The sequence below is a fragment of the Carya illinoinensis genome, chromosome 5 (assembly GCF_018687715.1).
Source record: "Carya illinoinensis cultivar Pawnee chromosome 5, C.illinoinensisPawnee_v1, whole genome shotgun sequence".
NCBI classification, from domain to species: domain Eukaryota; kingdom Viridiplantae; phylum Streptophyta; class Magnoliopsida; order Fagales; family Juglandaceae; genus Carya; species Carya illinoinensis.
The window spans coordinates 43,822,457-43,836,390 of record NC_056756.1 but is presented as its reverse complement, the minus strand read 5'-3'; the positions used below and the strand labels follow the sequence as shown (position 1 = coordinate 43,836,390).

At 34.3% G+C, this 13,934-nt stretch overlaps 2 protein-coding genes across 2 annotated transcripts; both read left to right on the top strand.

Annotated features, from left to right (window-relative positions):
- The first annotated feature begins 257 nt into the window (after nucleotides 1-257).
- On the top strand, nucleotides 258-2,587 carry LOC122311982 (60S ribosomal protein L30-like). The gene is made up of 5 exons (XM_043126787.1): nucleotides 258-420; nucleotides 509-614; nucleotides 745-846; nucleotides 2,178-2,246; nucleotides 2,337-2,587. Exons 1-5 carry the CDS (start codon nucleotides 400-402, stop codon nucleotides 2,375-2,377), a joined length of 339 nt encoding a protein of 112 aa, XP_042982721.1. The 5' UTR covers nucleotides 258-399; the 3' UTR covers nucleotides 2,378-2,587.
- A 353-nt stretch (nucleotides 2,588-2,940) lies between these two features.
- LOC122311981 lies at nucleotides 2,941-7,181 on the top strand. Its single transcript, XM_043126786.1, has 2 exons — nucleotides 2,941-3,924; nucleotides 6,117-7,181. Exon 2 carries the CDS (start codon nucleotides 6,190-6,192, stop codon nucleotides 7,039-7,041), a length of 852 nt encoding a protein of 283 aa, XP_042982720.1. The 5' UTR covers nucleotides 2,941-3,924; nucleotides 6,117-6,189; the 3' UTR covers nucleotides 7,042-7,181.
- The last annotated feature ends 6,753 nt before the right edge of the window (nucleotides 7,182-13,934 follow it).

Here is a 13,934-nt window from a genome sequence, read left to right as displayed (position 1 = left end):
TGAGTCGGGTTTAAGTTTACTCATATAATATAATATTCATGTATTAACCTAACATGAACATAATCCATTAGCACGATTTGATATCTCTAAATTGGAAGGGGAGCAAGTTATGAAATTGCAGGCTGAGGTTGGGCCGGTAAGGCATAAATGAGAGCAATGGGCTTATGTTATAATACCTTTTCATAATAATAGCCTGATTGGGCTTTGAGATTAGGCTCAAAAGTAGAACGGATTTGGGCCGACACACTTCTGCTTATTTTTCTATTAAACCCTAGACCACACTCATTTGCCTTCTTCTCCCTTCTATCGGCAACCATCGCCTCCTGCCTTCCTTGCAGACTCTCTACGCCGACTGCACTTGGCTCTCTGATTCGTACTTGAACACCGAACGCAGGAAAAATGGTTGCGGCGAAGAAGACGGTGCCTCTCTGTTTCTATCGGAAATATAGTTTTTACGTTTTGATTTGGCTTTAGGGGTCTTAACCAAATATTATGTGTAACTATGCAGAAGAAGACCCATGAGAGCATCAACAACAGGCTGGCCCTCGTCATGAAGAGCGGCAAGTATACTCTAGGTTACAAGACCGTCCTACGTTCTCTCCGCAGCTCCAAAGGTTGGTTTTTCTTTTTTCTTTTCCCCTCTGTTATTTATTTATTTTTTTCAATTTTGTTTGTTAATTTTTCCGATTTGTGAAGTTGATTTTTTATTCGAGATTTTGGGATTTCTTGGGTTTGGAAATGCAGGGAAGCTGATTATACTCTCCAACAATTGCCCCCCTCTGCGCAAGTCCGAGATTGAATACTACGCGATGCTCGCCAAGGTTGGCGTCCACCATTACAATGGAAGTAAGTGTTCGCTTTGCCTTTTCTAGTTGTGTGCTTTGTAGATTTTTTTTGTGCGTTTGGTTTTATCAAGCTTAGAGTATGGTGCAAGTTTCTTGGGTGTGAAATTATGGAAACATGGTGGATCTGTAGTAGATCTAGTCTGAGGTTAAGAATGATTGGCCTACATAAATAACATGCAGGTGCAGGCAGTGGGCATAAGGATCTTATCTCTTCTACGTTGTACACTATTTTGCCTATGTTTTCCTTTTGTACGGGGTTTTTGTTGAACCATAGAATTAGTCATGTCTGTGTATTGTTCTGAACCAATTCTAAAATGTAATTTAGTTAAACTTTAACCAGGTTTGTTAAATATGCTGTTTGTCTGTATGGTTTATATTCGGCCAGTTGTATTTTATTGTAACCAAATTGAAAATGATGTCTATGTTTTTCAAAATTCGACTAATATGGAGACAAAATGTTGCTTATTATTTATTGGTGATTTGTAAATAACCTCTAAGAATGCTGCTAAAATGGGGTTGTTCATCATCATCGGCGTATGATAGGAGAATGAAGAAGACTTTGGGAATGACATAAGGACAAACTATCTTGTCTAAAAGTTTATGCAAGGTGGGTAGGCCACTTTTAAATCTAGAGGGCAAGCGTTGCGGATTAGTTTCAAATGAATGGTGAAAGTGGAAGATTGCCATTTAGTAAGCTTCACTTAACAAAAGTAAGAGCTTATTTACAAGCTTCGTAATTTACTTTGTTTAACTCATAAACTAATGAAAACTATAGAGGTTGTTTATCTGAACCAGAAGAATATCCTGATGTTTTAGTCCACGAGGGTTGTTCAAGGACTCTATTGGTTGGGTGGTATTATTCATGTTATTATTTAGTAAGCTTTACTTAACAAAAGTAAGAGCTTATTTACAAGCTTTGTAATTTACTTTGTTTAACTCAAACACTAATGAAAACTAAAATACCCTGATATTGTTGAAGTCCATAAGGTCCGTTCAAGGACTCGATTAGTTGGGAACAACTCAGTTTACAATGCATGTGAGGCCTCCTTAGCAAGGGGAATTAGGCTATCAATATATGTTATCCTTGGATAAAACGCATTAAACAAGGAATATCTTTTTGCTTGTATTTTGCTTTGAAAAATGTTAGTTTCTTGATATCAACTTATGTCCATTGCCCTGCCCCTGCATGTTATTTTCTTTTGCATGGCAGGAATTCATGTACTGTTGAATTTCATTTATTGTAGACTTTGATTAGTTTGCGTTTACATGATTTAATATGATGTATGATACTAAATTGCCCTTTTCCATTGCGACTTTTTCTGTGCTTTCCAGACAATGTCGATCTGGGGACAGCTTGTGGAAAGTATTTTCGTGTGTCATGCCTCAGTATTGTTGATCCAGGTAAGTCGGCTTCTGTGCTCCGTTGTGAGAAGGTTTCATGTTCGTGACGGATTTGGTTTACTCATGTACCTTTTGTTACACGTTTCTCAGGTGATTCAGATATTATCAAGTCACTAGCCGGTGAGCAGTGAGAGATCCTTTTGGTTGCAGGCGTGAAACTAGCTAGCATTAAGTTTGTCTTCTAAGACCTTTGATAGAGTTTCCAACTTTTGCTGTTACCGAAATGCACATGATCAGTTTATGTTAACGAGCTTAGGGGAGACCTTAATGTTTTGATTTGCGCAAAGATGATTGTCAATTGTTTTGATGCATGTTTAATGAAATGATTTTCATTTTTTTAACCTCTTTCATATCGATCGAATATTGTTTAATACGTAATGAAATGATTAATCAATCAAACATTACTTGAAAATGAAAGCGGCCCTAGCCTTTTGTTAAAAAATGAATGTTTCAAAGTTTTCGTACCCATTGGACCATAATTTGTTTCTATGATCTAGATTCTTAAATCTCTCTCGGTACGAGGATTGAAGTCTCTCGTCTAGCTCTTTTTCATTCCACTAGGTGGCAGCTTCAAAGTTTTTGTGTATTTTCTGTATACGCTACTAATATAATTGGTTGTATTAGTTTATTCTAATATATAACTAATTATAGTAATAGAGTGCAAAAAAGGGTATATAAAAATAATTGTAAATAAAATTTTTGGTCGAAGTGAGATCATGTCAAGTCCTAGCCTTTACACTTATTTCTGACAAATAAATACAAAATGTGGGGAAAGACAAATTTCTTTTGTTTTATTTGAAAGATTGATTTTTTATTTTTTTTTTAAAAATCTTAGATATGAATTGTGGTACAAGGAAGGTCACAAGAGAGAAGATGAAATCAAATTTTCTTGCCTACCATCAATAATGTTTTTGTCTTTATTGGGGCATGAATCATGTGTGGAATAAATGTCTTCTCTTTTTCTTTATCCTTAGATGTACAATATGTTTTACCATTGGACTCGAAAACCAGAACAATCGTTTCACTTCAGTTAGAACTATTTCATGTGCTGATCAGTAATGGAAATCCATCCAAGAGGTTGGAGATTGATGATCCAAGTAAATCTTTTAGACCGGATGACTATAGATGATGAGTAGGTAAAAATTGAATTGAGCTGTTCCAAGCCAGGAATATTAATGGTAGCTAGCTAGCTGTTCGATCAATGACTCCGGTCAGATTGTGAGAAGTATTTTTATATAGATATTAGATTGTATGGATGGAGTATTGTCTCGTTTAAAGTCTTCCAACCTCAACCAATAAATCCCTGAAACTCCGCCCAAAAATTATTAATAAATACATCTTGCGTTCATGATTACTCGTTACAAAGACACATGATGAGCTACATCAGCTACGGAAGTTTGAAACGAGACGACGATATATACATTCATTTTACAGTACTTATACATACACACATACATACATACATATATATATATATATATATGCATGCCATAGCTCACACGGAATAGAGATTAAAAATCTCATTCCTTCTCTCTCTCTCAAATTCTCACGACTGAGTTGTCTTGATCTTAATTATAAGTATATCGACCCTGTGATCTAGTTATAGTAACTGCGCCCGCCGGAGACACAGAAGACAGGCCACGGCCGGCCTAGAAGATTAACCCCACCCGGCCAGCTGGTAAGTTTATCAATCTGCCAATATATATATATATATATTTTCTTTTTGTCTTTCTTTCATGTAGAGATAAACACACCCGCGTATGTACACTAATATTGTTAGATCGTTCTCCTACTAATTGTGCGTCGATGGTTGTCTCAGCTGCTAGCTAGCTAGCTTTCCTTTTTCATGCCTATTTCGTAAACTAAACGTGTTTGATCATTTGCTCTGATTAGGATATGTTATATATAGTCATGCATGTTAATGTTACAGGTGTAATTTCCCCCCCCCCCCCCCCCCCCCCCCCCCCCTCTCTCTCTCTCTCTCTCTCTCTCTCTCTCTTTCAGAGATTATTTTCGTACGTGATTAAAATGAAAATGAAAATAAAAAATAAAAATAAAACTTAATTAATTTGCTTTTTTTTAATAATTTGTTTTTTAATCTAATATAAAAAGATATTTTTACATGCAAGATTAAAAGCAATTAAATTTTCATAATTATATGTCGTGTACGTCTATGATAACTTCTTTTTTATTTTATTTTTTATTGTTAAAAAATTATAAACATATCATTCATAAAACAGATAAAAATATAAATTATGTATGAATCTTCCGTCTTCCAGTTTGCATGCCAGATGATCTGTCCTACTCTCTGCTGCCAATGGTTTTGGACGTATATACACGTTTCCTTAATTTTAATTATTTAATTTGTATCTTCTATCTGTTTATTTATTAGTTTATATAATTAATTATGTGTTATTCTAATTTCCATTCAACTATATATTATAAACAAAAAATTATAATTAGAATGAGATTAAATACTTTAAAAATTAATTAATTGGGAATAATCGATGCATGGTAATTGTATTTTGAAATAAATTTTATATTTAAGGTGTTATATTTATTTATTCTCTCTCTTAAATATATTTGATTATAGTAATATTATATACAATTTTAAAATGTATAAATTCTTTATATTTGTTTTAAAAAATATAATTTATTATTAAAAATTAATTTTTATATAAATTATATATATATATTTTAAATGCATAGTTTATACACTCTAAAATTATAAATAAAACTTTAAATATCATTTGGATTATCATTCGAACAAGTGCATCGCACTTTGCTTGAATTGATGATTATTAGTCTATGATCGTTAATTCGAGGGTGACGAGCAATCATTTAGGGCGGCCTGTGCCGCCAGATGCGCAACGTACAGCTAGCCTTGGGAGAACTGTTTGCGCAATTTGGAAGTTAACATGTCCACAACACGTGGTGTCATCGTATGTCAGCCCACGCGCGTGTACGTACGCATGGTTTCATTAAAGTTTTGAATGTGCGAACTTGACATGACCATATACCAGCTTATAATACCTTGCATATGCGATCAAAATTGAAAAATTCTTATATAAAATATGTAATGTATAGATAGATATTGTGGCAGGTTGGTCTTTCTCATGAGCTTCAAAAAATCCATGGCTCTAATGATTTCATATTTGTTTGCTTAATGTCCATACGAATATAATTTTTTATGAAAAAGTATGCAGTCGAGAGTGTACGTGAGAGAATAAATTCAGATGAGTTTTGCTACACAACCTCCCAACACTCTAACATCTCATATTTTTTCAATATTTTAATATTTTTTTAGTATTTTTTTTTGAATTTATTCTTTTTAAATTAATTTAATTATTTTATTCATTATTTATATATTAAATATTTGATAAAAAATAAAATAATAAAAATTAAAAAAAAAGTAGAGTGTTAGGGTATTAAGAGATTGTGTAGATTTTTTCAATTCAGATTCTTGAAAGCAGATAAACCCAATCTTGACATTCACTCACATATATGAATTTTATTAAGTATGAATAAAGTAATTTATTAATTTATATATTAATATTAATTTTTTCATATTAAAAATTTAAATTAATAGTATTTTCAATCGAATTAACTTTTTTATCAATTATATTTAATTAATATACATATTAAACTTGTAATTAGATTTTTTCCACATATTAGCTGTCTCTGCCATCTCTATCTTTCCATCCATACCTTCAATGCCATGACCCCTTTCTCGAAAACACACACACAAATTCTCATGATCTCTTTCTGTTTTTGAAAGATGAATCACCAGATGCATTTACGGCCAGCAGTCTGCCTAATGCAGGTTTGCATCATAATTAATACCCATACCTTTCCTTTATAATTATGCAGTCCCAGCTCGAACTCTCTTCCGAAGAAGGAGACCGACATCGTTATAATAGTTCTACAAGCTAGCTGCTTTAACATGTTGTCCTCCACAGAGGTGGCGGATTCCTATGTTATTGGGGACTACATCGGCGTGGAGAGCTGCCTTGATCTCAAAGATCATGACAACAAGGAGCTGGTAAGCGGCGCATTAATGGAGATCAGTACTATTGCGCGGGGGGATGAGTTAATGGAGAATATTGTTCATGAGTCTCGTGATGATTATGATGACGAGGGTAATTACTACAGCAAGTACTGTCGTGGGAAGCGAGAACAGAGGCTTGTGGCATGGAAGAAAAAAGAGTTTCCACCGCCGATACCGTCGCTGGCACGCACGGGGAATCTGCCTTCTCGTATGCCGTGGGTGCTTAAGCGGCACTACACCAGCGATGGAAGGTTGGTTCTCACGGAGGAGAAGGTGAGGCACCACGAGTACTTCCGTGCCCACAGGGCTAACGGGCGTCTCACCTTGCAGCTTGTGCCTCTCGACAATTATAACGACGCTTGGCTTTCTCGATCTCCCTCTGCTGATCATGACGAGCACGACGATTATGGCGCGAATGAAGAGCCATTGATGATGAGCGATTCTGATCAAGATCATCAGGAAAAGGATCACCACGTCCATCATGATAACGAGGATGAAGATCATATCGTTGATGGTGGTGATCACCTCTTACTGAGTGGGGACGATGACGAGGTTGAGAAGGAAATAGTGGAAAAGGATTGGGGATCATCAGTGGTTGAAGACTCAGCGTCGATGAATGGGAGTTCTGGAATACTGGGTGTTAATGGGGCAGGAAAGTGCTTAAACTACAACAATACGTGTACTTCTGGATCGTCCTGCATTTTTGGGGTCCCAGTGATCGGTGAAATCAACACAGTTCGTAGCTAGCTAGCTAGCATCAATATATAAATTTCTATTTTTTTTTTCAATTTTAGTGAAATGCTATTTAATTTTTCCTTGAAAATCTTGTTATGTTAAGTTGATACATTTTGAGATGAATAATTTAATAATTTAATTTATAAAGAATACATAAAATTGAGTATATAAAATCTATATATGTCAAAAACTGTTACGTACAACCGGTGTTTGCAACTGCTGTATAATCGGCTGACAGTCCCGTCAGTATATATAAAAAAACAAAAAGATAATATAGAAATTTGAGAAAAGTAGCCTTCGGGAAGGAGTTAATCATCAGATTGTAAATATCTGAGAAGAAATAGAGAAGGTTTGGATTCCTGAGTTGGTCGGAGTCTTGAAAGAAACAAAGGATCTCTTCTTAAAATTAAATCATATTTGATAATGATCCTTTGGAACAAATTTGTTGGGACAGTGCGTCGTTTTCTTTTGAATTCATGAAGAAGAAGAAAGAGAGAGATTTGGGGTCCAATAGTCGGTGGTCGATTGCTTGGATGGATGAAAATGGTAAGTGCTTTTTCCCTGAATTAATATTCATCAGCGAAGATCTGGATAACACTAATGAGAACAGCCCGGTGGAAAATTCGGGAGTTCAAAATATTGAGTTGATCTTTGGTGTTGTCCATTTCTGGATCTTTGTTGGTCCCTCATCCAACTATGCACTTTGCATGTTCTAGCTTTGTGGTTGAGTGGAATCTAACAAGAAAATTTCAATTTTATTTTTCAAAAGAAAATCACGAACTACACCTATAGCAAATTGGCCGCACACAACCTCCAGTTTCTCCAAAGTCACCTCTTTTCAGATATATGATCAAAGTCAGTGATCATTAATCTGCAGACACATGCATGTATTTTCTCATCTATTTAGTTGTTAGAGCCAAGAGTAAATTTCTAGAAAATCACCTGAAAATGGAATAAAACTATAAAAAGAGAGAATATAATGGAAATCAAGATCTTATCATCTCGGTTCTCAAAGATGAACGAATTGACACAAACTGGTTGGTGAGAAAGTGCAAGATGAGAACCTACTTAGATTCGATTTTGAGACTTCATAACCTGCTACTATCTCTTCGAATTGTACACGGACTCAGACGTTGCGAAGACGAACATGTGAAGATGACACTGCAAAGACGAATGACTATTTGAAAGATGCAAAGAAGAAGATGAGAAGAAGAAACTGCGAACCCTTTGTTGCAAAGACGAAGGACTCTATTTGGGAGGGAGGCTTCGAAGGACTTCGTGTTCGTTTGTGGGAAGACGGAGGGAGGTCATCGTAGTGGAATGATTCGTTTTGATGCATTATGAAACGCACTGTTTTCATTTTTTTATGTTGACAACCGACTCCCCAACAATTCCGCTAGGCGTGATTGTATTATGCATTTTTGTTTTCTATATCAATAAATGTGTTTTTTCATGTGTGAATTAACTTTTGATTTGATCACCATATATAAATATAATGTTAGGGGGAATTTTTGTTAGAGGCCTAAAGCCCATGCGAACAGTCCCAAACTCATCACCTTCTTTGGATCCCATGAGTCAAGTTGTCACCGGTCCAGGCCCATGAGGGATCCCCCAGCAGCTCGGGGCAAACTCCTGTGCAATTCGGAGACAACCCTAGTGGCGAGATGAGACATTGCAGGAATGACGTGGAAAATCTTAGTTGGAGGAAAGGGAGAGAAACATGCCAAGTAGAAGGACAAAACTAAACAGTAACACCATAAGACCATGCCGCAATATTTAATGAGAACACCAGACAGCCACGCCGAATTAAATGACTGACACCAGGAGACCACACCGCATTAAAGATAGTGTTGCCCAGATGACTAACACAAAAGGGAGGTGAATTGAGTTGTATTAAAAAAAATAACAATTATAAATCAAATATATAATATAAAATATAAACAAAATATGAAATAATAATAAATATAAAGAGTAAGGGTAAGAGAGAAGCAAACTCAGTATGTTAACGAGGTTCGGCCCCACTGCCTACGTCCTCGCCTCAAGCTACCCCTTGAGGATTCCCAAATTCACTATTCAACCTCCTTCAGGTGGAGATAGAAACCTATTACACCTTTGAACAATACCGCTACAAAGGATCCGTGTAGAACACCCTCTACACTTGCAATCACCTTACACGTGGTGATTCAACTATTTCCCGTGTAGAATACTTTCTACACACACAAGGGTTATACACACCCTTTTTCTGATACAAGAGCTGATAGTGGGTAGGTTATCAGAAAACACTCCTCAATGAGTGAAATAAGAACAATACAGCGCAAACTATATCTCTCAAAATGAACAAGGATTAAGGCTCAATGCTTAGAGAACAGAGAATGAAAGCTTTGAATGAATGTTGTATGCTCTTGGTGTTGTGAATGTGAAGCTCTCAAATGATCTATTTATAGGCATATGAGACTTCATATTCAAATTTAAAAAGATTCACATGTCAAAGACAACATCGTTCACTTTTTCAAAAAATTCAAATAAAAGGTTCTTCTTTTTCAATTGTCAAAGACAATATCATTCACTTTTTCAAAGAATTCAAATAAAAGGTTCTTCTTTCTCAATTGTCAAAGACAACATCATTCACTTTTTCAAAAAAATCAAACCTAATCTTTTACTTTTGGCATATGACAAAATGAGCACACTTTCATTTTCAAAAAATTCAAACCTAATCTTTTACTTTTTGTATAAGTCTAAAAAAGCATCAATCACTTTTGAAAATATTCAAATAAAACATGCACATGTGAAAGATGACAATCAATCATCTTTAATATTTTCAAAGTTCAACCCTTTAATCAAGGCATGCACATGCAAAAGATGATTATCAATCATCTTTCAAAATTTTCAAATTTAATTTTCAAAAATATTCATGCACATGTGGAAAATGTATTTTAATGTTTTATGATAAAATATTAATTTTGAGCATTAATCCTAATTTCAAATTTTGAATAGATTTACAACATTACTCTATAATTTTAATGTGAACTTGTTCCCTTCTTGCTCATGCTTGTTTCCTTGATGTGCTTGACTCTATTGTGTAGACAACTTGAGCTTGAGACTTCTTTATTCTTTGAATTCATTTGTTATCATTAAAATCCATGTGTAGATTTATAATCACATGAAACTTGAAACCTTGAGTTCAACAATCTCCCCCTTTTTGATGATGACAAATATTTGATAGAACTTGAAACCTGTATTAATACTTAAGCTCCCCCTGAAAATATGCGTTAGTTTTTCAAGTAAAAGTATAAATATAATTCCAAGCATATATAACAAGTTTAGCAATTTAAACAATGTTAATATTCTAGTCTAAAACTTCTCCCCCTTTTGGCATCATTAAAAAGGATCGGTAGCAAATAAATGGACTAAAGAAAACGATGCGTTTAATAGTCACTGTAGATAGTTGAAAAATGAAGCCGTCCGTGACCCGACAAGTGCTGCAAAGCCTCGAGGCCTAACTCTATGAATTTAATACGGCTGAAGATTTAAACAATCGCATGATGTTGTTGACAAACGGGATTGAAGGCTCCGAGTTTCTATAAAAAAATGATCATTTTCATCTATCGGATGCCAAAAAAATAATCACTTCTTGACCTGAGTTCTGTTTTTCCACAACGATAGAATGGCTGAGCAATTCTCTTCCACTAATGTTCCAGACTTGAATCAGGAACCCTTGACGCATTAATCATCAATCTTCTCTCCTGAGGCCGTCAATACCATGATAGGAGCAGTGAACCGTTTTTCTAGTAAGGCTGATTCTGAGATTATTGCAGAATCAAGAATGCTCAGTAGTCAATATGCTGCCTCTGTTACGATCTTGTCTCGAAGGTTAATGGCGAGTGTTGAACTCAAGATTTCAAGTTTCATGTGATTATAAATCTACACATGGATTTTGATGATAACAAATGAATTCAAAGAATAAAGAAGTCTCAAGCTCAAGTTGTCTACACAATGGAGTCAAGCACATCAAGGAAACAAGCATGAGCAAGAAGGGAACAAGTTCACATTAAAATTATAGAGTAATGTTGTAAATCTCTTCAAAATTCGAAATTAGGATTAATGCTCAAAATTAATATTTTATCATAAAGCATTAAAATACATTTTCCACATGTGCATGAATATTTTTGAAAATTAAATTTGAAAATTTTGAAAGATGATTGATTGTCATCTTTTGCATGTGCATGCCTTGATTAAAGGGTTGAACTTTGAAAATATTAAAGATGATTGATTGTCATCTTTCACATGTGCATGTTTTATTTGAATATTTTCAAAAGTGATTGATGCTTTTTTAGACTTATACAAAAAGTAAAAGATTAGGTTTGAATTTTTTGAAAATGAAAGTGTGCTCATTTTGTCATATGCCAAAAGTAAAAGATTAGGTTTGATTTTTTTGAAAAAGTGAATGATGTTGTCTTTGACAATTGAGAAAGAAGAACCTTTTATTTGAATTCTTTGAAAAAAGTGAATGATGTTGTCTTTGACAATTGAAAAAGAAGAACCTTTTATTTGAATTTTTTGAAAAAGTGAATGATGTTGTCTTTGACATGTGAATCTTTTTAAATTTGAATATGAAGTCTCATATGCCTATAAATAGATCATTTGAGAGCTTCACATTCACAACACCAAGAGCATACAACATTCATTCAAAGCTTTCATTCTCTATTCTCTAAACATTGAGCCTTAATCCTTGTTCATTTTGAGAGATATAGCTTGAGCTGTATTGTTTTTATTTCACTCGTTGAGGAGTGTTTTCTGATAACCTACCCACTATCAGCTTTTGTATCAGAAAAAGGGTGTGTATAACCCTTGTGTGTGTAGAAAGTATTCTACACAGGGAATAGTTGAATCACCACGTGTAAGGTGATTGCAAGTGTAGAGGGTGTTCTACACGGATCCTTTGTAGCGGTGTTGTTCAAAGGTGTAATAGGTTTCTATCTCCACCTGAAGGAGGTTGAATAGTGAATTTGGGAATCCTCAAGGGGTAGCTTGAGGCGAGGACGTAGGCAGTGGGGCCGAACCTCGTTAACATACTGAGTTTGCTTCTCTCTTACCCTTACTCCTTATATTTATTGTTATTTCATATTTTGTTTATATTTTATATTATATATTTGATTTATAATTGTTAATTTTTTTTAATACAACTCAATTCACCCCCCCTCTTGTGTTAGTCATCTGGGCAACAATTGGTATCAGAGCTAAGAGCTCTATTATAAGATTAACTATCTTTTGAGTTAAGATCTTATGGCTAACATTGCAGCTTCATTTGGTGAAGGTCAATCTAGTAGTCGACCTCCACTCTTTTGTGGAGATAATTACTCATTCTGGAAAGTTAGAATGAGAATATTTCTTCAAGCTCAAGGTAGAGAAATATGGAAATGTATTGTAAATGGACCTTATATTCCAACAAAAGTGGTTGGTGGAGTAAAGGTCAAAAAGGAAGAAGAAGAGTTTGATCGTGAAGACGATAGACTTTATACTTTAAATTTAACTGCTATGAATTTATTATATAATGCTCTTAATGGAAATGAGTTTAATAGAATAATGAATTGCGCTACGGCAAAGGAAATTTGGGATAACTTGGAAGTAACTTATGAAGGAACTTCGCAAGTCAAGGAATCAAAAATTTATATTCTTACTCATGAATATGAAATGTTTAAGATGAATGATGATGAATCTATTTCTAGTATGCACACTCGTTTTACTAACATCATAAACAGCTTGACAGCTCTTGGCAAAGTTTATTCCAAGGTAGAGATAGTAAGAAAAATTCTCAACTCTTTACCAAAACGTTGGGAATCAAAAGTTACAGCGATTCTTGAAGCTAGAGACCTCAAGAAGCTCGAAGTCAATGAACTCATCGGGTCACTTATCACCCATGAGTACACATTGAAAAGAGGAGAAGAAGAAGGAAAGCCAAAGAAGAGTTTAGCACTTAAAGCTGTTCCTCATGAAAGTGAAAGTGATGAAGATGAGGAAAATGACGATAAAGATGAAGAAGTTGCGATGATAACAAGAAGAATTCAGAGGTTCTTGAAGAAAAATAGAACTCCTCCGAGGAAATCTTTCAAAAAGTTTTCCAAGAAAGATTCAGGTAAAAACGACACTTTAATTTGTTATAAATGCAATAAACCTGGTCATATCAAGCCAGATTGTCCTCTGCTAAAGAAAGATCGAAACAAGGGCAAGAAAGCAATGAAAGCTACATGGGATGATGATTCAAGTAACTCAGATAGTGAAGTAAGCAATGAAGAATCAGCAAATCTTTGTCTTATGGCTAAAGATGACATTGAGGTAACAAATCTTGATAATATTGAAAATCCTTCATATGAAGAATTGCAAAATGTTTTAGAAGAGATTTATGAGGAATTTGAAAAATTGGGTATCAAGTATACTGCTTTGAAAAAGAAAAATTCTTCTTTAACAAACGAAATTGAAATTTTAAGAAAAGAAAGTATCATTTTGAAAGATGAAAATCTTGAATTGAATAAGAAGAAAACCGATTTAGAAAATATTGTTGAAAACTTTACGAATGGAAAAAGAAATTTTGAAAAACTTCTTGGTAGTCAAAGATGTGTTTTTGACAAGGCAGGTTTGGGATATATGCCAAAACAAAAATACAAACCTTATAAAAATTTCTTTGATAATCATTCTACCTCAAAGACTAATATTCAAAATTCTTTTCATAAAAATAATTTTGTCAAAAAAGGATATTATTATAATCATTCAAGTTTTTCATATATGTCACATGCTATTTGTAATTTTTGTAATAGAAATGGTCATAATTATCATACTTGTCCTATTAGAAGAAATTATACAATGACTATTAGGGCCATATGGGTACCTAAAAATCTTGTTTCTTCTAA

Coding starts and splice junctions, on each gene's coding strand:
- LOC122311982 (XM_043126787.1), top strand. CDS start 400: ATGGTTGCGGCGAAGAAGACG. Junction 421..508: donor TGGTTGCGGCGAAGAAGACG/GTGCCTCTCTGT, acceptor GTAACTATGCAG/AAGAAGACCCATGAGAGCAT. Junction 615..744: donor TTCTCTCCGCAGCTCCAAAG/GTTGGTTTTTCT, acceptor TTGGAAATGCAG/GGAAGCTGATTATACTCTCC.
- LOC122311981 (XM_043126786.1), top strand. CDS start 6,190: ATGTTGTCCTCCACAGAGGTGGCGGATTCCTATGTTATTGGGGACTAC.